Raw genomic sequence first — 25,971 nt, 5'->3', positions numbered from 1 at the left:
TAGAGTGTCTAAACCAGGAACCTGAAAAGGAAAAAAAAATGTTTTTTTCCCTAAAATGACTTTACAGCTATTACTACATATAAGTAAACTGCTCTCAAGAAAACAATGTGGATGAGGAGGGAGGAACAGGTATGTGAAGGGAAGAATGGCAATGTGTAGTGTACCTTACGAACACATAGGTCAGCACTGCTCAGGAATAAAGGAGAGAAGAGACATGGGAAGATGGAAGAAAATGCTGCTGGCCAGGTGGGCTGAGTCCTTTTGTATCAAGAACGGCCCTGTATACCAGGAAAACTGGATTTCACCTTACGTAATGGGAACTGAAAGAGCTTTAAGAAAGTGGCAGAGAACATTATCATTATCTGCCTGTTCAAAAACGGAAAAGCCAGGCTGGTTATGAAGCTGCCACCTCAAAGATGATGACGGTGAGAGAAATCTAGCATGGCTGACTCCGTCTTGTGACAAGCCTCATAGGCTGGCTGTCCTCGCTCATTCCTGGGCACAGGCCAAGCTAATTATGAGTGGAATTTAATTTACAGTTTAACTTTGACGCAAGGATGATAACAATCCCCCTAAAATTAACCCTCTCCATGCTCAGGGACCAAAACCACCTTTGTAAGACTAATAAAGACTACAAGATCGGGATTATGGGAAGAGCCTGAATTCTGCCAAAATATAGGTGTAGCTAAATGATAGCCAGCCATTGTAACCTAGCTTGCCTTTCTATAATCCCTTGCTGCTCAAGGAGTCATATGGCCAGACATCATGAGATTTGTGACTTCCCCAACTGCTCCTATAGATAACACCACTATTGTAGAACCTAAGATTGGTCTCTGGAGATGTTTTCAGACTTTGGCATTCTGGCCATCTTCTGACTCCAACCAGACCTGGGACTCATGACTAAAGTGGTCCTGTGGCCCCCACTGAGGCAGACTCAACACACAAGGACCATTTTCCACACTACTATGATTTCATCTCCAACCAGTCAGCAGTGCCCATTCCCTAGCTCCTTGCCCACCAAATTATCCATAAAAGCCCTAGCCTCTGAGTTGTCCAGGAAACTGACTTAAGTAATAAGTTATTACACCAGTCCTCCCATGTGGCTAGTTCTGTGTTAATTAATCTCTTTCTCTACTGTAATATTGTGGTCTCACTGAATTGGTTTTTCTGTGTAGCAGGAAGAGCCTGTTGGGAGATTACAGTTGGGAAACCAGCAAAAGAAACCAGAGGGGGGATGTTAAGTGCCTAAACCAGGGCAGTAGGGGTAAAGACAAGAAGAAAAATCACATATAAGAGATAGAGAAGAGGTAGAGTTTATAGATTTTGGTAACTGTTTCTGTGCAGTGTGGTGACAAGGTGGAGTGGGAATGGATAAAGGAAAGTGAAAACTTGATCATCACTCTCAGGATTTTATTTAAGATACTTATACATAATTACCTGCTTTTGCCTATCTTTCTCCATTAGAATGTAAATTCTCTGAAGGCAGGGCCCTGTCTTATTCATCATTTTATCTCCCATGCCTGTCAAGTGCTTGGTAAGCTGTAGTTACTCAGTAAATTGCTACATAAAACAAATGAGTTTATGATATTAATTGTTAAGAGAGAAGAGGTTTAGGTTGGAAAAAGTGAGTATAAATAACAATTTCATTATAGGTTAAGTACTGATTAAAGGAGTAAAGAAATATATATATGTAATAAATATATATATATATATATATATAGAGAGAGAGAGAGAGAGAGAGAGGAGCTGACTGGTGATTAGGAGGTGATGATGTGTTACAATTTAAAAGGTTGAATTTGAGTTGTTAGCAAAATACTAACCAAAGATATAAGATCTAGGGGTACGCCAGGCCAAATTAACAATCACCTTGGCCACTGTAGGCACTCACTGAAGTAGGTATTTTTTTTAATATGTCAAAGTTCATGAACATACATAATCTCCTAATTTTGTATGTTAACTTTGAAATATGCTATTTCAATACTGAGTGTCAATATCTTAAAATGTCCCTTCAAAAATATCCACAGAAACACTGACAGATTCAACTAAAATCCAATGCATAACTATTTCCATAATCTATATTTTGCTCCTTGGCAAAGTTACTCATTTTCTTAACAATGTTCAATTCTTACTTTACTCTGATTAAACACTTTCAGATACAATGTGACGTATGCGTTTTTTTCCTATAGGAAAATCATACTATATGTTTCAGAGGGCTTCAGAATATTGTTAACAAAGGCTAAATCAACATTACCAGGAAAATCATACTGAGGAAAATATTCAGAATATAAATATACTTGCACATTCTCTTTACTCCTCATGCAGCTCATGGCCTCACAAAAAACACGTGTCCTTTTGTATTAACCTTTAAGCATCCCCACTGCATAAGGAACCTGCAGCTGGGTGTAAGCACATCAAGAGAACTCCTGTGAGAATTCATGGCCAGCAGGAATGCACCCAGGGCATGGGGGTAGAGTGGGGCTTTACATAGCAGCTGTCCCAAAGGAAATAATTGGAAGAGGATGCAAATCCTCTCTCCCAAGCTGTTGGCCTTAATTCAGGCAAGTAATTTGCTTCTGGAGGATTAACCCCCTCTCCCCCTAAAACTATCTAATCTTTCTATGTACAGATGCCACCAATATCTTTGCAGGTCAATTAATTTGACTGAGGAAACCATTTACATAACAAAGATAACACAAAGACACTGGGTAAAGACATAGAGAAATATACACACGAATTCAACTGGATGACCTATTCTTTTTAAAAAAGCTGTTGACATAATAAAAACTACCCCCTCAAAAACAACTTGATACTTGTAAATGTTTGTGTGTGTGTGTGCACGTGTGTGTGCAACCTCTGCCTCCCAGGTTCAAGCGATTCTCCTGCCTCAGCCTCCTGAGTAGTTGAGACTACAGGCGTGCACCACCACGCCTGGCTAACTTCTGTATTTTTAGTAGAGACGGGGTTTCACCATGTTGGCCAGGTTGGTCTCGAACTCCTGACCTCCGGTGGTCTGCCTGCCTTGGCCTCCCAAAGTGCTGGGATTACAGGCATGAGCCACCGTGCCTGACCATACATGTAAATATTAAATTAAATATGCATAAATTATACATACAAGAATGAGAATCCTATTAACTCAGGTGTTGGGGGCAAGAGCAAAAAAAGCAACACTCTGAGATGATACATACACACCAGCAGTCCTCATCTCAAAATAACTGTTTTCTTTCATAATGCTGCTTTAGGAGTTTCATAGGGGAAAAAACCTGGAGGTTAAAAATATCTATTGCTTAAAAAGAACAAAAAGAGAAGAAACAAAGGCAAAAATATTTCACAGTTGGCTGTCAAGTAAACTGCTAGCCGGGGCCAGTTTACTTACTATTCTTGATGTTGTTTTGACCCTATATCTGTATTCCGTACTCCCTCAGTTTTCCCAGTACCTGAAAGGACTCTAATCCTTTACTTTAGGTTAGTTAACAAGCACAGTCACTAAAAAACAGCTAAAATGTAATGAGAAGTTAGTCAATCAGAGACTAATATAAACCAATCCATGCGCTCTGCTTTCTTCTTACCCTTGAGGTCAACTGTATTAGGAAAAGGTGTTGAGTTTTTTCCCTATCTTTTATATGCTTCATTGTTTTCATATGTTATTTATATATTCCTCATTGTAAAAGGGGCCATACAATACAGAAATTGACAAAGCAACTAGAAAACAGTTTTGATGGGGAAATGGAGGACGGTAATTTGGATTTTTTACATCTATAAAGAACACTCTATATCTGAGTGTGCCTATAATGCAAAGAGCTTGAAGAAGTGTGTGTACCCTGCATCCCTGGAAAGAAGGGAACAGAATGGGGTGGAGGTAGGGTTCAAAGGATACCAAAAACAAACCTTATACAAATCAAAACTTTGTCTAACAACCACTCTCAAAGCAAAAAAGGGAGAACTTCCTCTTTTTTCTTTACTCCCTCAGCACTCAACCTTCTTAACCTACTTTCTCTCCCTCAATCCAGAACTCAGTATGTTACTAGTATTATATATTTATTTACACTGTGGGTTAAAGAGGCTTTTATGGATTACCTTGAGATACTATCATTTAAAATGTTCTTTATATAAAAATGATTGAAATGCCAAACATTACATTCAAAAATAAGTTTAGAGCATAATCTAAATCAATGCCTGCCTCCTATGGAAGACATAAAGTAAGAGGATAAAATATGATGAATCCAAGAATCGGGACTCTCAAAGCAGAACACTCAGTCTTTGATATTTTGGAGGCAAATCAATACAAAAGTGAGCTCTTTTTAAAGGCAGAGCTAAGGTAAGCTGGTTACTTCAAGGCTCTTAATTTCTGGTAGACAAAAGTAAAGCTAGAAATTTGGCTGTCAGAGTGAGGTCATTCCTGGTCATGTCACTTTTTGGGGAAGGAGAGAGGAAGGCCTGTGAGCGCGCTGCCTCTTTTCAAGGTCGGTAAGAAAGGACCTTGCGCCTGAATTGATATGACAGGAAAGGAATAATGTGTGAGAAGTAATTATCCTGGTTAGGTTTAGCTTAGGGAAATAAAATATACCTGTTTCTCAAGTAAAATGATTTGTGGTTTACTGGTAAACAAAACAACTTTCACAGCACTCGTAAAGGGTCTTACCTAACTAACATCTTTCAAATCTAGATATAGGTAACAATGGAGCAAGACTGTCCATTGAAGACCTTTGATACTTGTGATATGCCTTTTTTTGTAATATTTATTTTAAATAGTGACTGCAATACCAAAGCAGGTATATTATTTGTATTTGCTTTTTATCAAAAAACGATTGAAATGCCAAACATCAAATTCAAAAAGTTTAGAGCATAATCTACATCAATGCCTACCTCCTATATAAGACATAAAGTAAGAGGATAAAATATGATGAATCCAAGAACTGGGATTCTCAAAGTAGAACACTATGTCTTTGACACAGATATTTACATTACCTAATACTGTTTTTTTTTTAAATAAAAAAATATATATTTGGTCACCATCAATTTCCACACTTCATTTGAGAAAATGCCAAGTTGAAAGCTGACCTTCCCCTGTCGTTCCTGCTTGAGTCTCTTCAGATAGGATGGCAGAGGAAAGGGACTTGATTAAAATAAATTATCCTAAGGGCAGAGCAGTGAATGGATCTAACACTGGGAAAAGTATGGGAGAGGAAAAGAGGGAACTGTGCCACAGAAGAAGAGGTGGGCAGGCTTTGGAGAAAGGGCTGAGAAGTGGGGCTGGCGTTTCCTTCCTCCTCCCCTGAGCTCCGTCCTCTGCCCTACTTTCATGTCTCCCCCTCCCAGCTCTCCCCACCTCTACCCACCTTCCTTCCTTCCCTCCCACTCCCAACTCCAATTCTAAAATCTTTCCATCAGTTAATTCTGGGAGTAGAAAAGGGCCCGAACTGACTCTGAGGGAAATACACATGATTAACAGGAATTAAAAAAAAAAAAAAAGGATGTCTACCCTCAGTAATAATCTGAGGACAGAGAATTAAAACACAGATACTTTGAAAACGTCTTGAACACAAGTGGAGGGGGGTTTGTAATCAGTCTGCTTTTAGTAAACATCTACACATACATATTTGTTTGACTAAATTTAAATGTACCACAGCCTATTCAAGATTTAAATGGTTGAGCTTTCAAAAAAATTTTACAACCAACAAAATTACTGGTATTTTGGTATTTTAAAATCTCACAGAACACGGAAATAACCCAAACTGATATTACAATTGCTAACGTAAGTAAATAGTTGTTTTCAATGGCCAGCATAAGTTTGTATGTCTGATATGAAAGCTACGTCATCTTGGAAAATTACATGTAAACCATGCTTAACTCTAGGTGTGCATCAAAATATTCCAACTCCCAGTGATTCTGTGGGTTGGGACAAGCCATCTGAATTTTTAAAAGCTTCGTAGGTGATTCTGATCCACACTATTAGTCAAGAGTAACTATCTTAGAGGATATTAAATATTACTGCCCTCAACTCCCAATGTACTCTATGTAGTTACAGCAAAACTTTAAAACCTCATATGCAGAACTGCTTTGCCTACAAATCCATTATTAATTTCATCATCTCCTTGAGTTTGCTTTTATTTGATATAAACATCAGAGTAGCGGTTGAAAAAACACAAACTTTCCTTCCCACACCATCAGGAAGTTGTTTAAAACTAAACATATTAAGTCAGAGTTTAAAAGGTAATACATTTAGAGGTAGGCTGGGAACCAAGTGTTAACTTTGGAAAGTAGAGCCACCAACAATCTCCCACATGAAGTTAGGAGTAGGCAAGAGTGAAACAAGGGCAAGAGGGGGAAGCTAACTCTTCTGAAACATGTCCTTGTGGCATAGCTTCATTATTTTATTTACACCCATGAGAACTCACCATATATGCTCATGTTCAAATGGAAAGAAAAGTATTATCTCAAGATATAATCTATCATTCAGATCTTCTATTTTCACATTATCTGTGTAACAGTTGCTCCTACTAATATAAAAAATTAAGAGCTAATTGTATTATTTAGATACCATGGGCTGGTAACTTTATTTCCTTTTATTTTTCATATATATATATATATATACACACATACGTACATATATATATATATACACATACATATATATAATGAAAGACTAAAGTTTATCAACATACCTTGGGTCAAGAAGACTCCTCAAAAATTTGAAAAGCAAAACCTGGTTCTGAATAGAAAAACAATAAAAATTACAATTAAATATTAAAACAAATTTTTCAAATATTCCATGGTAAAGAACTACTTTAACCTATCCCTTTATGCACAGATATCTGAGTATTTCCACAAAGCCCTCTGTACAAATATAAGAAATTCTAAAGAATCATCTGGAGGTTCTTTATGTCTTCTCAATAATTCTAATCACTGTCGCACATTCACTTCTCAGTGTAAACGGAACACAAACACCCTATTATCGCCCAAAAAAGACCTCTACTGAGACAAATCCCCCAGCTGTTCCCAGCACAAGGACCCTTGGAGTGGCAGGTGCTTGGAACTGCTCTGTGGATGCTGAACTCTGGCTGCACTGATCAGTTTCACCCTGCCTTAACCTGGTCCTCCTGTGGCAATGAGTTGCTGTGAGATAGTTCATCCAGGGAGGGTGGGAGTTTGAGGTCCAAGTTAACAACCACCACCAAAAAACCTCATGAATATAAACAACTACGGAAGAGATGCCAATCAAACTGCAACATGTTAGCAATCAATACGCCATAAAATCTGGGTTCTGTTTTTGCCATTTACTCACTTATGTGACTTTCTGTAAGTTACTTATCCTCTGAGCAGTTCAATTTCCTCATGTGGGAAAAAAAAATGAGGACAGCAGTATCTTCTCTGCCTTCCACACTGGGTAGTAGTGAGGGTTAAATGAGATAAACCTTCAAATACTACAAAAATATGAATATTTCTAAATTCTTGGGAAATCTATGCAAAAATTGTTATTAATTTTTCTTTTTTATTTATTTTTTGACACATTCACACTTTATCTGTAAAAAATGGGGGACTCTTAAAGATGAAAAAGATTAATATAAAATACGATTTAAAAATATATTTATTTTTATCCATCTAATTTTCTATTTTTTCACTATCATTTTGTATTATTTTACATGACTTTCTTCTTGGTTATAACATAACATTCTGGCAATTTTTCATTTTAAGAATTCTGAAAACAATGATCAGAGGCATATTTCTTGCCATCAAAAGTAAAGGTACTTTGTAAGATCTATGTGGGATTCTTGCACAATTTATAAAGCTATGCAATAAATACTTCATTTATTTAAAAGAAATGTCTAAGACTCCATAAACAGACTATTTTTTTTTTTTTTGGGGACAGGGTCTCACTCTGTCACCCAGGCTGGAGTACAGTGGCATGATCACAGCTCACTGCAGCCTCAACCTCCTGGGTTCAAGTGATCATCCCACCTCAGCCTCCTGTACAGCTGGGACGAAAGGCACCCACCACCACGTCCAGCTAATTTTCTGAATTTTTTTGTAGAGATGGGGTTTCACCATGTTGCCCAGGCTAGTCTTGAGCTCCTGAGCCTTGCAAAATGCTAGGATTATGGGTGTGAGCCACTGTGCCCGGCCCATACTTTATTTTATATGTCTGTCTGATGAATGACATTATATTCACCTCCTGGGCCTTTCTCTTAATATCCTTAGAGACTATAAAAAAAAAGAAAAGAAAAGAAAAGAAAATCCTACAAATGATCGTTTTAAATCTTAAAGGACAATGACAACACAGCCACAACCACAGGCAAAATTTACCAGAAGTGCTGACTTTTAAAGGGGAGAGAAGCTCTGAAGGTTGAGAGTAGTTTTGGTAGAAACCTCCTCCTAACCTCCCTCACTAGACTGGATTTCATGTCCTTCCGTGTACTACTTTAGTATCCTGGGCTCCATTAGCATTCCAAGCAAGCTAGTCTGTAATTGTCTTTTGGCTTATTTGTCTTCTTTCTGGAGAGCAGGATCACACTTACATGTTTTTGTATCCTCAGCACTTAATGTTTTCGGCCCAGAGCAGGTAAAGGAGTATTTATTGAATTAATGGGTGAGTCTTTTTCCTGAGTTAATGGACCTCATCATTATCATGCTGGACAACCAAGCCTGATATCTGGGAGTTGTTTTTAACTCCTCCCATCACATTCAACTGATTTCCAGATCCTATACATTTTACTTCACAAAAATGTCCTAAATCTGTCCTCTCCAACTGCCACTGACTCAGTAATAGTCCTCTCCATCTTTTGCCTAGATCTTCTCTCTCCTCCATTCGCTCTCCTTTCCAGTCCATTCTCCCCACTGCTATCCAAAGTTCATTTTCTGTAAAATGGATCTAATGATACTGCTCTTTAGCTTTAAAAAACTTCAATAATTCTCAGTACACAGAAGACAGTTTAAATTTCATAGCATCACATATGAAACCGTTCCATATTTGTCTCCAAGCTGTATTTTGCAACCCCTCTAGTTTAGCTCCTCCCCTACAGCCTACCACTAGTAGCTTAACCTAATGCCACTTCCACCATCACCTCCCCCACCGACGTCATGCTTCACACAGACCTGACTGTTCTCTGAACATGCATGCTGCTTTATGCCTTCAAGGCTTTTATACCCAGAACCTTTTTATTAAGAAAGCCCTGACCAAGTCTCTGCTTGGAAATCTGACATTAGGCATTCAAGACCAGATTAGGGATCTCTGGGCCTTCTTGTCTTTCTCACAATCCATTACCCTCTTCTCTTGTTCTACAGTACTTTTCACGTATCTCTAGTGTAACTCTTTCAACACTGGACTATAATTATGCAAGTGCTTCTCTGTTCTAGAGGAAAATTTTAAGAAAAGGTTGTATTCTTATTTCTGTCCCTAGGGCCTAGCACACTGGTAGAGAGTGGGGCTGCGCTAAGTGTTCGAATGAATGAATTCCATATTTTTGTCTCTCATGCCAGCTACCTCCTACTCACTGCTCTGATTTCCTTCTTGCACAGCTATTCCCAACCACTATTAATGTCACTTAAGGACTCTGGGTGGTGCTTCATGTCCCTGTCATTGTCCTATTCCCTGCCTCTATCACTTGTGGCTACAAGGACAGGGAGCAAACTCAACATCAGCACTGCCATGGTAAGTGGTAAGTGGAATACCTTAAACAGTCCATTCAGTAGTACTTTTAACTGAGCTTCTCAATATTTACCATGCATATAGCTGTATTCTAGTAAGATTTTCCAAGAAAAATTCTAAACAGCGCATTTTCAGGATGACAAAGTTTTGAATAAATATGAATCTCAAAGAAAACAGGGTTGTGGGCCGGGCACAGTGGCTCATGCCTGTAATCCCAGCACTATGGGAGGCCGAGGCAGGCGGATCACGAGGTCAGGAGATCAAGACCATCCTGGCTAACACGGTGAAACCCTGTCTCTACTAAAAACACAAAAAAATTAGCCAGGCGTGGTGGCAGGCACCTGTAGTCCCAGCTACTCAGGAGGCTGAGGCAGGAGAATGGCTTGAACCCGGGAGGCGGAGCTTGCAGTGAGTGGAGCAGTGAGTGGAGATCACACCACTGCACTCCAGCCTGGGCGACAGAGCGAGACTCCATCTCAAAAAAAAAAAAAAAAAAAAAACAAAGAAAAGAAAAGAAAACAGAGTTGTGGATCCTACAGCAAAAGAAAATGGGGGAAGGGAGGATCTGTGGATTAGGATTTCCAGAATAAGTACATTATAGTTCCAGAAATGCTTCTTTGAAGCTCATATTTGTATGCACAAAGATGAACTCCCTCATTTCCAAACTAAGAGATCATCATACAACTGCTTCCAACACCCCCCTGCCCCCCCCACACACACACAGAGTATTAGGTTGGTGCCATTAAAGAAATGGCAAAAACCACAATCACTTTTGCACCAACCTAATAGAAACTGCTAATAAATGTCAACGGAAGAAATCACTACAATCAAAACTTCTTAGGTGAAGATTTAATAATTGTCTCTCCACTAGATATTTTTCCCCAATATATATTTGCAATATATACCTGAAGTTTTTTAATGACCATTTCAATATGTCCAGAAAAGTGGGTGGCAACCAGCTCCGCAGCTTTACAGGGCTTCAGGGACACAAGTTCCTGGAGTTAAAGGAAAAGACAAAGCCATCTTTAATGGCTCATTTAAACAGCATATCCACAGATGTGAGGCATGATTACCTACCTCAATACAGTCGCAAGCTTCCATACTGCATTTCAGCAGACCTTGACATACGGCCTCAATTTAAAGGGCACTTTGCAAATGAGCAAAATTAGAAATGTGCCATGTAAAAAAAAAAAAAAAATCAAAATTTAATTTAAAGAAAGGTAATTCAGAATTCTTAGAAAATGAAAGCACTATAGAATTCTGGATTTCAGCCATGATATCTGCAGGAGAAACAGAAGGAACAAAAGCTTCCCAAATTTCCTGTCAATGCATTTCACCTTGGAGCTTAAAGTAATAACTTGAAGAAATGAGAAAGAATAGTTGTAATTTATATGGCTGAGAATTTTAAAACTTTACTTCTGGTGCCTAGTGGATTTAGAAACTGCAAGCATTTTAAAAAATAAACTAGGCCGGGTGCGGTGGCTCACGCTTGTAATCCCAGCACTTTGGGAGGCCGAGGTGGGTGCATCACGAGGTCAGGAGATGGAGACCACGGTGAAACCCTGTCTCTACTAAAAATACAAAAAAAATTAGCCGGGCGCAGTGGCAGGCGCCTGTAGTCCCAGCTACTCCGGAGGCTAAGGCAGGAGAATGGCGTGAACCCGGGAGGCAGAGCTTGCAGTGAGCTGAGATTGTGCCACTGCATTCCAGCCTGGGCGACAGAGCGAGACTCCGTCTCAAAAAAAAAAAATAAATAATAAAAAAATAAATAAACTTCAGGTCTTAAATTTTATATGAGAGTAAAATGTTGACCACTTTTAATTAAACATTGTTAATAAAATCTGTTTGTCAAATATAAGACTTTTAATTTGACCTCCCCTTGGACTTTCCTGGACACCACTGGACATCCTTTACTTTTTAAAACTCTCTTCTTACTTGGTTTCTGTCACCTAATATTCTACCTTTCCAATTGTACCTTCTCTGTGGGGACACTATGATCAAACACAACCACGATACACGGCTAAAACACAAAGACCAAATGTAGACCCAAATAGTGTATTATTAAATAAAACTCAGACAAGCCACTATGACTGCAACATTCACAATGTATCTCTTAATTATTGTGTTAGGTAGTACTTGTAGATTCGTAATAATTAGCTGCCACAAATAACTGTAGTTTGCATAACTTTAATGCAATACTCCTGATGAGAGAGAAGGTGTAACTAAATATTACAAAGGAGACACTATTACTGATCTGTAGCCATTCAAAAATAAGCTACGATGAATGAATTTATGCCAAGAATTTGGAAATTCAGACAAAATAAATTCCTAAAAAGTATAATTTAATAAGCTGACTTGAGAAGAAATAGCCTGAATTGATTTTTTATTTTTGGTAGAGACGGGGTCTTGCTATGTTGCCCAGGCTGGTCTGGAAGTCCTGGGATCAAGAGATCATCCTGCTTTGGCCTCCCAAAGTGCTGGAATTACAGGCATGAGCCACCGTGTCTGGCCCTGATTTGATTTTTAACCATTGAAATAACTGAATGAGTAGTTGAAAAACTGTAGGCTCAAATAGCCTCACTGGTAAGTTCTAGCAACCACTTAAGGAAGAAATAATTCCAACCTTAACTAAACCTCTTACAACAGAGAATAAAGAAAAATTCTTCAGCTCATTGTATGAGGCTAGTAACATTTTGACACCTAAACCCAATAGGACAAAATTACAGATCAATCTGAACCACAAATATTGATGTGAACATCCTAAATAAAAATGAAATTCAGCAATGTATAAAAAGAATAATGTATCAGGATCAAGTTGCACTTATCTGCAAAAATCAAGGTTGGTTTAATACCAATAAAATTTAACACAAAAACAGAATAAGGAAGAAAACATGATAAAATTTAAAATCCATTCATGAGGAAACTCTTGGCATACTAGAAATAGAAGAAAACTTCCATAAAAATCCTTATAGTAAACATATTTGTGTGGGGAATGAAATTTTTAAAAATGCCATTAACAACAGCAAAATATGAAGTTGTGACAGTAAGTATAACAAAGGATGGGGCTGGGCATGGTGGCTCATGCTTGTAATCCTAGCACTTTGGGAGGCCAAGGCAGGTGAATCATTTGAGGTCCGTTTGAGACCAGCCTGGCCAACATGGTGAAACCCTGTCTCTACTAAAAATATAAAACTAAGCTGTGCGTGGTGGCCACATCTGTAATCCCAGCTACTTAGGGAGGGTGAGGAAGGAGAATCATTTGAACCCAGGAGGCGGAGGTTGCAGTGAACCTAGATAGTGCCACTATACTCCAGCCTGGGCGACACAGTGAGTGAGACTCCGTCTCAAAAAAACAAAACAAAACAGAACAAAAACAAAGGATGGAAAGTCTCCACAGAGAGCATTATAAAACTTTATAGGAAGATATTAAATAAAGGATTATACCATACAGTCATAGATACGAAGGCTCAATATTGTAAAGATTGCAAATTATCTTCAAAATTATTGATAGATTCAGTGCAATGCCTGTTGTAATCACGAAGTTAAAAAAATTTTGGTGGAACTTGATAAGCTGATTCTAAAATGTATTTGGAAGTATCAAAAGTCAATAGCCAAGATTCTGTTAAAGATATCAAGACTCATTATACAGCAACAATATTATAAATAGTGTGATACTGATGCAGAGATGGACAAACAGACCAATGGAACAGAAGGCCCAGAGAAACAGACTACGCATATAGATCCTTGATATATTCATCACAAAGGTAGCACTGCTGAGCAACAAGAAAAGGCAACCTTTAAAAATAACTGCTGCTGGGAAAATTGGGCATCTATATTCTAAAAAATTAATTCGACTTCCATCTCATACTATGTACAAAAAATTACTTTCAGGTGGAACTCAGAGCCAAAGATTAAAAACAAATAAGAAAAAAAACAGGACATAAAGGGGGGGGGGAAATGATTATTTTGACCACTTAAAAACACACACACAAAGATCGAAAGGAAAAGCCACAGAATGGGAGAAGATATTTGCAATACATATTGCTGATAAAAGACTAACATCCACAATACATAAGAAATCTTCCAAAACAGTAAGTATGAGACATTCAAACAGAAAAGTGGGCAAAAAACTTCAGCAGGCACTTCACAAAAGAGAAAATTGCTCAATAAACATATGAAAAGGCTGTCAGTCTTATTAGTAATTAAGGAAAGGTAAATGTAAAACATAATTAGGTATCATTACACATCCACTAGATCGGGAAAGATTTAAAGTCTGCCAAGGATATAGAGTCCATAGGAACTCTCATACAGTGCTGGCATCCAGTGAAATTTAAAATATTAATCTCAACTAACTAGGAATTATATACTCTAGAGCAGAGATTATGAGTTAGCATACATCAGAATAATGTAGGGGATTGCTGGACCTCACCCCCAGAGTTTCTGATTCAGGAGGTCTGAAGTGGAGGTCCAAACTTTGCATTTCTATCAAATTCTCAGCTGATGCTGTGATGTTGGTTAGGGGAAGAAACTGAGAATCACTGCCTTAGAGAAATGTATGTGGCTATGCTCAAGATGCACATATAAGAATGATTGTGAACAGACTATTCTTAATAGTTAAAACTAGAAACAACTGAAATGCCTAGCAGCAGTAGAATGGATAAACTGTGATATACTTATAAAATGGAATACTATACAATAAAAATCAACTGCAGCTACGTAAAACAAAAGGCACAATCTTCTCAAACAAAATACTGGGCAAAAATAAGAAAATAAAGTGTGATTTCATTTTCACAAAGTTCAAGAATAGGCAAAACAAAAACATATATTTAGGGATGCCTGCATATGCAGTAACAGTATACAAAAAGGTAAGAAACTGTCACAAAACCCAGGATAATGGCTATATGGGGGAAGGGGGGAAGAAAAAAACTGTCATCAGAAAAGAATATATGGGAAAAGTCTGAGGTATGGAAATATAATATTTCTTGTTGAGGACCTAGGATGTTTGCTTTTTAATTTTTAATTAAGCTGTATATTTGTTTTATGCACTTTTTTGAATGCTTTATAAATTTCAAAATATAAAATGTCAACACAATCTAATGAAACCTTTCATATTCAAAAAACCATCTGAACCAGAGATTGGTCATCTAAGAAAGACTTTCAGGGATCTGTAGATCCCTGAAACTTTAAACAGAATCATGTATCTATGTACATGTGCAACATTATGAGGCGTAAATCTGTCATTAGAGTCTCAAAAAAAGTGTTAAGAACCACTAAGCTATAAACTAAGTGTATCTTGTCAGAAGACTTCATTATGATGACTTTTTGTCCTATGTATTTAATGTTGATTATATTTACATTACTGAAGACACAGAAGTCCTTCAACAAAAGTTTATACACCTGTCATTGTGGCCTTAAGAGATTAAAAAGTTCAAGGTGAAAAAATATGCAGATGTGGGAAAAACTAGTCAGCAAAAATAATTATTGTGTAGCAAAAATACTTCTTGCTTCCCCAGCTTGCGTTTTTTGCCGAGTAATCTGTTTGCTCATTAATTTATCACATTTCATATAATGCAGAGATGTGGCTTCATTTTTGATGTCTGGAATCCATGTGCTCAAACCACCATATAATGCAGATGAGGTGAAATGAGAACTGAACCATAATATAACCACGGAGACTTGAAGAGGAGAATGAAAAAGAATACTAAATGATTAAAGAGAAAAAATATAAAACACAAAATCAGAGAATGACTTGTTGGGTTATTTTGCCAAGATATATTCATCTTGTTGTTAGCAGGAATATAACAACACTAAATAATATATTCCATGTTCTCAATCCTATATACAGCAGTGTGGAAATTACTTCAGACCACATATCTCATGACTGGCTATACTACCTTTTGTGCCAGATATTTCACAAGAAGATGCTGTTCACACCTCTGATCTTTCTAAACTTTACAACCTTCAGGAACTAAAACGAAGTATCCACATCATATCCTTTCTTATAGTTTTTCATATCTATAAAAAAAAAAAAGTTTTTCATATCTTATAGTTTTTCATATCTATAACATGTTGAATAATCATATCTTTACTACATCTCTAAATCCACCACCTGACTCTTGCTATAAGAAGAATGAGAGCAACTCTGTAGATATAAATGTTATTTCCAAAAGTAGGATTACCTCAGTTTAAATGTTATTTCCAAAAGTAGGATTACCTCAGTTTAAATGTTATTTCCAAAACTAGGATTACCTCAGTTTAAATGTTATTTCCAAAAGAGGATTACCTCTTTTCTTACTACTTTATTTTCAACCATCAGAAATAAACAGAATAGATAAAATAACATAAAACATAAAAATAAGAGATTTCAACAAAACTGCTAGTTCTGTTGGATTCTGGGGTAAGGAGTATGTTATGAACATAAGGAAACTAAAGTAAAAAGTGATTTTTGGGTCCCATTTCAGAACACAAGGTGATCACAGCCCTCATCACGCAAGTAGTCTATTTGTATATCTAGAAGCATTGTTTCTTAACAAGAACTTTCTGTTTCAATAGAAGTGAATGCTTGCATCCTCTGTAAAATAGCAGGCATCAACAAAATCAGTGAATTAGTTGACCACAGCTAGGTCAGAATCATCATCCTGTTATATAAGGAAGAGAAATACATTAGAGAGAAAACTCATTGCAGTAATTTTTCTAAAAGTCCATTAGATGATTGGAGGGAATGGCACCCATCACGTATTAGGAAAAAAGGACAAGTAGTACTCTCAGAATCATTCTACGAACTTTGTAAAAACGCAATAATAATAGTTTGTCACTGGCTGATTGAACATGGGCTAGTTTCAGAAGTCATGATGTAACAGATTGTGTGTGACACAGACTTTATGAATACAAACATGAGGTAGAATAATTATACGAAAAAGATTTCAACCCTAAATTAAATCAACTTAATATGATACATGCCATTGCTTAGTTGGCATAAAGTTAACTTGGGTTAGATGACCATTCAGATGGTGAAGTGTGAAGTTTTACGCATCAGTACCTCAATATGATCCATTGCTTTCTGCCATACAGACTGTTTCTCCTCTGCACTGTGTCCAGGAATGGATAAGATATTGTGAATGTAATTAAAGACTTCTTCCTGAAGAGCACAAGACAATATAATTTATTCATTCACTCACTCAAAGATTTAGTCCCTACCAACTGAACCAGTCTTGGTAAACATCTATTATTTGAAGATGAAAAATCATCTGGAGATAATTAACTGATGGAAAACTCTGTCCCTAAAAAGAAAGAGTAATTGTTTAAAATTTAGGGTAGACTCTCAGAAGCAAAAAAATCAGTTCTAATTAATTTTGGTTTCAATTTATTAATCTTCAGTGACCTAACGAAGGAATATCACACTTTGGCTTTTGGGGATCCCATTGTCCACATTCCCAATTTCAGCACAAACCACTCCTGACCTTGTCTATTATGCTCCACCTATACTGATTTTCACTTCATCTCTATTATCTCTACTCAGCTCCTTGAACATGTCAATTTTCCCCACCTCAGGTCTCTTGCATATACAGTTACCCATCCTGGAACACTCTTCTTGGCTCTTTCCTTCACTGGCTTCTCAAATTCCAAAACTCAGTTTATATGTCACTTTCTCTGAAATTCCTTCCCTGGCTACTTTGTATAAGTCAGTTCCCCATTATCCTCTAAAGTTGCACTCAGTTTCTCTTCCCTAGCATTTATCACAATTTGTAATCATATTTGACTTTGTTTACTGTCAGTTTCCATCACTAAATTATACATTCCAGCACTGCAAGAACTATATCTGTTTTAATTATCAATGTATATTTGGCTCATACACATGCGCAAATATTTCTACTCAACAGTTATTTGTACTCAATAAGAGGGAAAGTTGAGTAAGAAAAAAGAGTAAAGCAGTATCTTGACTCACCTCTCTCAGAGGGTCACGTAAGTAGCAATCGATAATTTTGTCATATTGGTGTTCTCTTTCATACATAAATTCACAAATTTGATAGCTAGAATGTAAAGGGAAAAACTTCAGCGTACCAAACAGGGAGGTTTTTGAGACATTTGCTCTGGCACACAGGTTAGTATTAGGAAAAGTGGGTCAGGTGTCCTGGCTCATGCTTATAATCCAAGCACTTTGGGAGGCTGAGGCAAGAGGATTGACTGAGACCAGGAGTTTGAGATCAGCCTGGGCAACATAGCAAGATCCCGTCTCTACAAAAAAACTAAAAGTTAGCCAGTCATGGTGGCATGTGCCTGTCATCTGAGCTACTACGGAAGCTGAGGCAGGAGGATTGCTTGAGACCAGGAGGTTAAGGCTGTAGTAAGCTATGATCGCACCACTGCACTCCAGCCTGGTCAACAGAGGGAGACCTTGTCTCAAAAGAAAAAAAAGAAAAATTAATATAGTAGATGTGATTTCTACTGTTAAATAAAGTTACAGTGAATATCTAAGGGAGATGAGTATTTGCCATTCCTTTAACTATAGGTTCAAGAGGCTGCTAAATATTATGCTAATATACTGCTAAATTTCAGTGCTGAATATAAAAGAAATACTAAAACAATAATGTATCACATAAGAAATAGTGAATATGTTAGATATTGATAATTTACAAAAATTTTACATAAAGTTCCTCTGTTCAGAATTACATGTCATATAAATACAGCATACTAGGTAAGTAGCAATGTGATCATATCATCTTATTTGCTATGTCAAATACTGCATTGTCTCTAATATATCTAACCATCAACAATTTATGAAACATGGAAATATTGAAGAAAAAATCTAAAATAATAAAACATCATAGGACTATTTCACTTTGTTTAAACAATTATATAAAAGCTTCATATTTGCCCTATCAATTTCTGCAAATTTTACTAATTTCTAGAATTCAATTAAAAGGCAGAAATTTTCACACTTAGCTTTTTGTTATTTGTATAATCTTTCCTAATTAAAAAAGCAGCAATGCATCAATAAACTGGGCTTTAGGTTAGAGAAATATAATTTAATATTTCTATGGCAAACTAATATACAGCCTCAAAACAACTTACAACTCAGCTTTTTCTGCCATCCGGATGAGTCGACTCTCTTCAAATTGAACTATGCCTCCAGCCTGCAGCAATTCTAAAAGGACCTGAGCATTTACAATAAATGAGTAAAAACACTTGAGAATTTACTAGCTCTTTAAGAGTGCATTCAGCCATGCAGACTACAACGTCTAATTTTTTCTTTTGTATTCTTAGTTGATATTTTGGCTTGCTGTCACATATGGAAGGGGTTAGACTGACATTATAAACTTGATCATACTGCATTTAAGCCCTATAAAAAGATAAATGGCTCCGCTTTTCAAACATGGAAAGAACACCACAGTGTTTACAAATAAAGCCCTATTAGACACTGAGCTGACTCTCTGCTAAGCTAAAATGTCCACAGATATTCTTTCAAGAAGTGAATTTTTATCTCACTTTTATGTCTTACAGTTCTTTACAATCTGTCTATACACAGCTGGTATCCACATTTATATGTTAATTTTTTAAAAATTAAGTATTGGGGCTTTTCATAGCAGCACTATTCAAAATAGCCAAACAGTGGAAACAATCCAAATGCCCCACAGTGGATGAATGAATAAACAAAATGTAGTATATGCATACAACGGAATACTGTTCAGTAGGAAGAACACCTGATACATGCATGCTGCAGCATGGAAGAACCTTGAACACATTCTGCCAAGTGAAGTAAGCTAAATACAAAAGAACGAATACTGTGACTGCACTGATGTGAGGGACCTAAGGTAGTAACATTCATAGAGACTGGTAGTTACTAAGGGCTGGGGAGGAGAAAACAGGGAGTGGGAGTCATGATTTAATTGGTATGGTAGTTCAGTTTGGGAAGATAAAAGAGTTCTGGGGATGGATGGTGATGAGGATTGTACAACAATGTGAATACCATTGATGCATACACTTAAAAATAGTTAAAATGGTAAATTACGTGTTATGTCTATTTTACCACAATAAAAAAAAAGCAAACAAAAATATTGGGGCTCATAGAATTAATTTTTACCACACTAAGCAGCTGAAATGAGGGGGCCCATATTACTATTTGCATTCAATATATTTTAAGAGATAACCAAAATTTTACCAGCTGTTCTTTTACCTAGGATACTCTGCCACAGTCACTGGGCCATAGCTGTGCAGATGAAGGGGTCACTGTTGCTGTCCGATAGTCTCAACTTCCCAGCTGTGTATGATTACCACAGTGCCATAAAGCCATACTTCAGCACAGCTCTCATGGTACTTAATTTTACTACTTTACTTACCTGACAAAATCTGGCTATCAATACAAAATGGGTTGACTCTCTTAGTGCCCACAATTATGGCGGGTATGCTTTTTAAAGAATCCTACTCCTCAAGGCAACCTCAAGAAAGTGGCATGAATAGAAAGAAGTGGTACTCAGTTACTATCTCACAATAATTAGTGGAGGGACAGGTGGATTCTAGTCTCCAGAACGGTCAGCCCTAATACAGTGGGGTTTTAGGGCACTCTCAAAAATTAGGTATGTCAATACTCAGGACCCTGCAGCTTTTTTGTTTCAGGACCACAGCAGCTAGCAGTAGTTACCAGATTAATGATGCCAATGGAATGCAGGGTACAAGAAGTCCTAGCTGTTGCTACATAATAGGGGAAGATGAAGTAGTTTCTTTGATGTCATGGTAGATACAAGACAGATCCAGTCTACCTAGGAATTTAGTCTGATATAAGCTTCTTACACATGTACCTCTAACAATCATCCACTCTATTTTCTGGTTCCCACTGACTCTAACTTCATATTAGGGTTTGGCACAAGTAATTGCCCCTCATGTGTAGTGAAGTCTAGCACAGAAGAATTGTTTCTGGCTTACTCTTCTTTCCTGTTTTTTAGCAAAAAGAGTTCTAGTAGTTCATACCTGCTGTCTTTCAGAGTGTCGGGAGTCATCATCAGGACTACAAAGGAATTCAAGGACCTGGCCGAAGAAAAAGTATTTTTTATTTGATATCAGCATCTAGACATTAATATCCTCATAATAAAAATAATAACTACCCTTTCAAATAACCAACTCATTTCACACCCAGCCATAACAAATACCACAGGTATAGGGTATCTTCCCAACTGATTAGCCTAGTACATGTAACATCAGGTTCAGGTGTGCTAACTATTTATTTATTTATTTATTGAGACAGAGTCTCACTCTGTTGACCAGGCTGGAGTACAGTGGTGCAATCTTGGCCCACTGCAAGCTCTGCCTCCTGGGTTCAAGTGATTCTCCTGCCTCAGCCTCCCGAGTAGCTGGGACTATAGGCACCCGCCACCATGCCCAGCTAATTTTTTGTATTTTTTTTAGTAGAGACAGGGTTTCACCATGTTAGCCAGGATGGTCTCGATCTCCTGACCTCGTGATCTGCCCGCCTTGGCCTCCGAAAGTGCTGGGATTACAGGCGTGAGCTATCGCACCTGGCCTAGCAACATAACCCTAAGAGGCTGGGTGCGGTGGCTCACACCTGTAATCCCAGCACTTTGGGAGGCCGAGGAGGGCGGATCACTTGAGGTCAGGAGTTCAAGACCAGCCTGGCCAGCATGGCGAAACCCCGTCTCTACAAAAAATACAAGAAATTAGCCGGGCGTGGCAGTACGTGCCTGTAATCCCAGCTACTTAGGAGGCTGAGGCAGGACAATCGTTTGAACCCGGGAGGCCGAGGTTGCAGTGAGCCAAGATCGTGCTGCTGCACTCCAGCCTGGGCGGCAGAGCCAGACTCTGTCTCAGAAAGAAAAAAAAAAAGAGAGAGAGAGAGAAAAGAAACATAACTACAAGACAGTGTTGTCAATATACCTTAACTTTAAGTTTCCTGATATGATACCATGGACCTAGCAAAGCAGGGGCCTAGGAGTGAGGCCACTTGAATTTGGATACTAACTCTATTAAGACTTAATATTTACTGCTAATAATAACACACTAAGTACGACCTTACACGAATTACTTAATCTCTCCAGGCTTTACTTTCCTCATCTATAAAAGGAGGATAACTGTGCCTATTTTAGAGCTGTTGAGAGGACTAAGGCAACATACACACATACAGCTTTGGAACAATGTCTGCCATTGTGAAATACTCAGAAAATGCTAGTCATTTTTAGTTACTTTCTCCAGACAAAAAGTATTTTCTTTGCCACCTGTGGAAAAATAGCTATTTAAGCGGGATTACAAGAAATCTTGAAAGTCATTTGTAAGTAAATTGAGATTGTACAAAAGTAATCTTTTCTCCAGGTGATGGTCATAACAGTCTTACTACCAGTGAGATGGGGGAGATTCTTCAATTGGGAAACTCTTGAGCAAAGAATTCTAGGCAATTCAGAGCAACAGAATAATTGAGAGAACATAATCTCTATAAACCAATCTCCACAAAACATACCCATACACCCATACACACATACCCCCCCTAATTTAGATCCAAAACCTGAACAGGCCTCTCCTTGATAAGGTATTTACCCAATAGTGTGTCATATCAGGAAACAGTGTAATCCAGGGAACTGTGCACAGTAAACAGGAAAAAACCTTTTAGTTTTCACTGCTAGACACTTACCTGATCAAAAAGTGTTCTGTTTACAAACAAGGTGTTGTCAGGCTTTGCAAGCTGCCGAGCAAGGAAGGTAAAGAGACATCCTACTTGTGAGGGGGTAAAGTCTGAATTCTCCACCATAACCTGAAGAGCAAAGGAGACCATTTATTCAATACACCATCTAGTTTGATGCAACAAAATACACAATTAGAAGAGGGGATAGCCTCATTACTGAAGACTCGTAAAAAGATTCTTTTATTGACTGTGCAACAATTGAATTCAACGCCATTTAGAATAAGGACAACTACTTGCATACTCTGAGAAGAAAACATTTTAGTGATTTTTGGCCTATTTCTATCACAATTTCGATGAGAACTGAATTGATAAAGAAGTAGAGATGTAAAGTGTCGTATTTCAAATAAATATTAATCACATTTCCCTCAGGAATTCTTAGAGAATCCTTCTACAACTAATTTTTTTTTCTTTTTTTGAGACAGAGTCTCGTTCTGTTGCCCAAGCTCGAGTGCAATGGCGTGATCTTGGCTCACTGCAACCTCTGCCTCTTGGGTTCAAGTGATTTTCTTGCCTCACCCTCCCAAGTAGCTGGGACTACAGGCGTGTGCCACCACGCCTGGTTAATTTTTGTATTTTTAATAGAGACAAAGTTTCACCATGTTGGCCATGCTGGTCTTGTACAATTAAATTTAAATAAGCCCTACTAAAAATCTGTCCATCAACAAGGGAAGAAGAGAGTTGCTTTGAGGTTTGAGAGTAAGATAACTGAGAGTCAAGGTAGCCCAGAGAAGTCAGCTATCACACAGACCAATGAAGTGAACGGCTTCCGCCTTGTATCAAGCAGTTCCTTGAAGACATGGTTTTGTATAACAGGCTTTTTACAACACACACAGTTATCAAATCATAGTCATTCCTCTGGCTTTAACTCAGCTCTCATTTCCTAAGTACTCACTATGTATAAGATGCTATAAGTGTCTTTAAGACAATTAGGAACAAGAAGGAAAAGACAGACACACCTTAAATAAAAGGCGTAATATAATGACTGCTATTATAAAGGCACAAATGATTACAGAAGCACAGTGGAAAATTTTAATTCAACTGGTTAGAAAGGGAATTTGAAAAGAAATGAGAATAGCTTTTAAGCTAAGTTTTAAAGCCCGTGCAGAAATTTTGACAAGGGGAAATGTCAACAGAGAAGGCAAACCTGGCAAAGAGAAGAGTGACAGCAAAATAATGGACACAGAAAAACACGTTTGTTAAGGGGAACAACAATATTTATTAGAATGCAGCAGCACACAGGAAGAGAGAAACAATAGATTAAAAGGGAAGATGAGGTCTCCAATGTCATCCTAAGGAATCTGGAATGTATTCTACAGAAAACTGGGGAGCTACTAAACGTGTTCCACCAGCAGGGCTGAACATGACCAGTACTTGTGCTTAGGAAAATTATCCTGTCAGCAGGACATAGGATACAATTAACAGAAGAAAGAAACAGAAGGCAGGGAGAGTAAGATACAAGTGACTGCAGGAGTCTAAGTGAGAGACCAAAGGGCTCTTAAGTAGGGCAGTGATCATGAAAATGGAAAGAGGCAGAGAGAGGGGGGACAGGACAAGTATTCCTATGTGTGGAAACATGTGGTTAAAGCAGCAATGAAAAAGGACATATGTTGAGCCTGACTGGCAGGTGGGATAATGATGCCATTAATAGAGAGAATGCAGAAGTGTGGGAGGGAAGACCATGCACTGTTTTGGGCGAGCTGAATTCATGGGGGCAACTCTACAACAAATCAGGGTATAGTACCCTCACACATCTGTTAAAAAGTTCCAAGTTCCCTCCTTCCATCCTCCATTCAAAGATAAAGCACCAGGTTTCTCCCATTATACAACATTCCCTAGCTTTTGACCTACTTCTTCGTGCATCCCTTTCTTTTGCCCTTTCTGCTTTTAGTCCGGTAATCATCACTTGCCAAGTGCAAACTCATTATCAGAATATGTGGGTATTACAAGTTATAAAAACTCTATCTCATATATATGTATTCTTATATATATATGAGAATTCCCTCATCAACTCAGCAAGTGTCTAATCGGTTATTATCCTACAAAAGGCCATTTCCTTTCTATTTCTTCTCTTTAGCCTATTTCAGAGATCATGCTTACAAATTTTCTGGGCAATGTAAAAAGTCACAAATAAATAGATGTTTCCTCTCTGTCTGCAGCCATTCAGCACACATGATAACACCCATTGGCCTGTTCTCTGGTCACTGCCTATACTCCTCCTCTCACCGGCTCCCTCACAAGTACACTTTAACCAATTAACACATCTCTAGCACTAGAAATGAAAAAAATAATCTCAAAAGCTCATTCTTCATTGACCCAAGGTAAACACTATCAAGACAACATACAAGAATGGCAAGTCACCAGCAGGAATAGTCAAATACTTATGGAGCTTTCTCTTCATTTGGATCACTCTTCTAACTTAGTATAGTTTTAAACTCAAATTACAATTTAACCAACTTACATTTACCTGACATCTGCTGGGTTACAGGCATTGTGCTGGATCTGTTCTAGGCATGCTAAAACAATGACCAAAACAGTAATAATAATAATCAGAATAATCCTCACAGTCTCTACCTTCAGGAAGCTCAAGTCTAGATAAGACAGATAAGAAAATATGTAAACATGACATTACAGTGTGCTAACTGAAGCATAACGTGTTGCCTGAGCACAGACAAGGAGCAACTAATCAACCTAGATGTGCGGGAGAGCGTTCAAAACAGTTTCTCACAGATGATATTTCAGTTAAGTCTTGGAAAATAATTAGGAACTTGCCAGTCAATGAAAGGAAAGGAAAAGGCATGACAGGCTGAAAGAAAACCCTTGCAAAGAACATAAACCATGAACACACCACAGAGAGAGTCTAGTGAATTCTAATAATTTAATATGGTTGAGGGTCCTAATACAAGGTGTGTGGGGAAGGATGACGAAGTGGATGAGAGAAGGGACCAGTTATAGAGACCTAGTCAGGACCAGAAAATATAGAGGGATCTTGGATGTTCAACAGTTTAGATGGGTATGGCAGAAACTATTACTTATGCTCCAGCATCTAGTCTTCTCTCCTAACTTAGAAACAGAACTCCTCAAGGCTGGGCGCAGTGGTTCGCACCTGTAATCCCAGCACTTTGGGAGGCTGAGGTGGGCAGATTACCTGAGGTCAGAAGTTCGAGACTAGCCTGGCCAACATGGTGAAAACCCCATCTTTACTAAAAATACAAAAATTAGCTGGGTGTGGTGGCAGGTGCCTCTAATCCCAGCTACTCTGGAGGCTGAGGCAGGAGAATCGCTTGAACCCAGGAGTAGTGAGCTGAGATAGTGCCACTGCACTCTAGCCTGGGCAACAGAGCAAGACTCAGTCTCAAAAAAAAAAAAAAAAAAAGAAGAAAAACAGAACTCCTCATGTTTAGCTAAGCACATGGTTACAAGAACACAGACTATGTTTCTCCATCTCCCCCACCAACTAAAGGGCCTTATATGGTGTAAGCAGAATTGTATTACACAGCTTTTAAGAAGTTTCCTTAAGCAGAGGAAACATTTTCTTCATCCCCTTCTACATTCAGGCTGGCTAGAATGCAGAGGTAATGGCAGGAGCCTGCGCAGCCATTTGGACGGAAAGATGGAAATCACATACTAAGTGTAATACTAAGAC

General features: G+C 38.0%; 1 protein-coding gene across 6 annotated transcripts in view; it reads right to left on the bottom strand.

The window, feature by feature from the left end:
- Nucleotides 1-25,971, bottom strand: part of VPS8 (VPS8 subunit of CORVET complex) — a 237,310-nt gene that overhangs the window by 100,757 nt on the left and 110,582 nt on the right. For all 6 annotated transcript variants that reach the window (XM_063621917.1, XM_063621919.1, XM_063621915.1 and 3 more), the window contains 7 exons: nucleotides 22,278-22,397; nucleotides 20,609-20,665; nucleotides 18,716-18,798; nucleotides 17,589-17,673; nucleotides 16,683-16,781; nucleotides 10,549-10,638; nucleotides 6,663-6,709 (listed from right to left, as the gene is read on the bottom strand). In XM_063621917.1, the coding sequence (XP_063477987.1) occupies nucleotides 6,663-6,709; nucleotides 10,549-10,638; nucleotides 16,683-16,781; nucleotides 17,589-17,673; nucleotides 18,716-18,798; nucleotides 20,609-20,665; nucleotides 22,278-22,397 (581 nt within the window). The remainder of the gene's footprint in view (nucleotides 1-6,662; nucleotides 6,710-10,548; nucleotides 10,639-16,682; nucleotides 16,782-17,588; nucleotides 17,674-18,715; nucleotides 18,799-20,608; nucleotides 20,666-22,277; nucleotides 22,398-25,971) is intronic.

The sequence above is a fragment of the Symphalangus syndactylus genome, chromosome 17 (assembly GCF_028878055.3).
Source record: "Symphalangus syndactylus isolate Jambi chromosome 17, NHGRI_mSymSyn1-v2.1_pri, whole genome shotgun sequence".
Taxonomy (NCBI): domain Eukaryota; kingdom Metazoa; phylum Chordata; class Mammalia; order Primates; family Hylobatidae; genus Symphalangus; species Symphalangus syndactylus.
The sequence above is the reverse complement of the archived record's forward strand: the minus strand, read 5'-3'. Positions and strand labels throughout refer to the sequence as shown.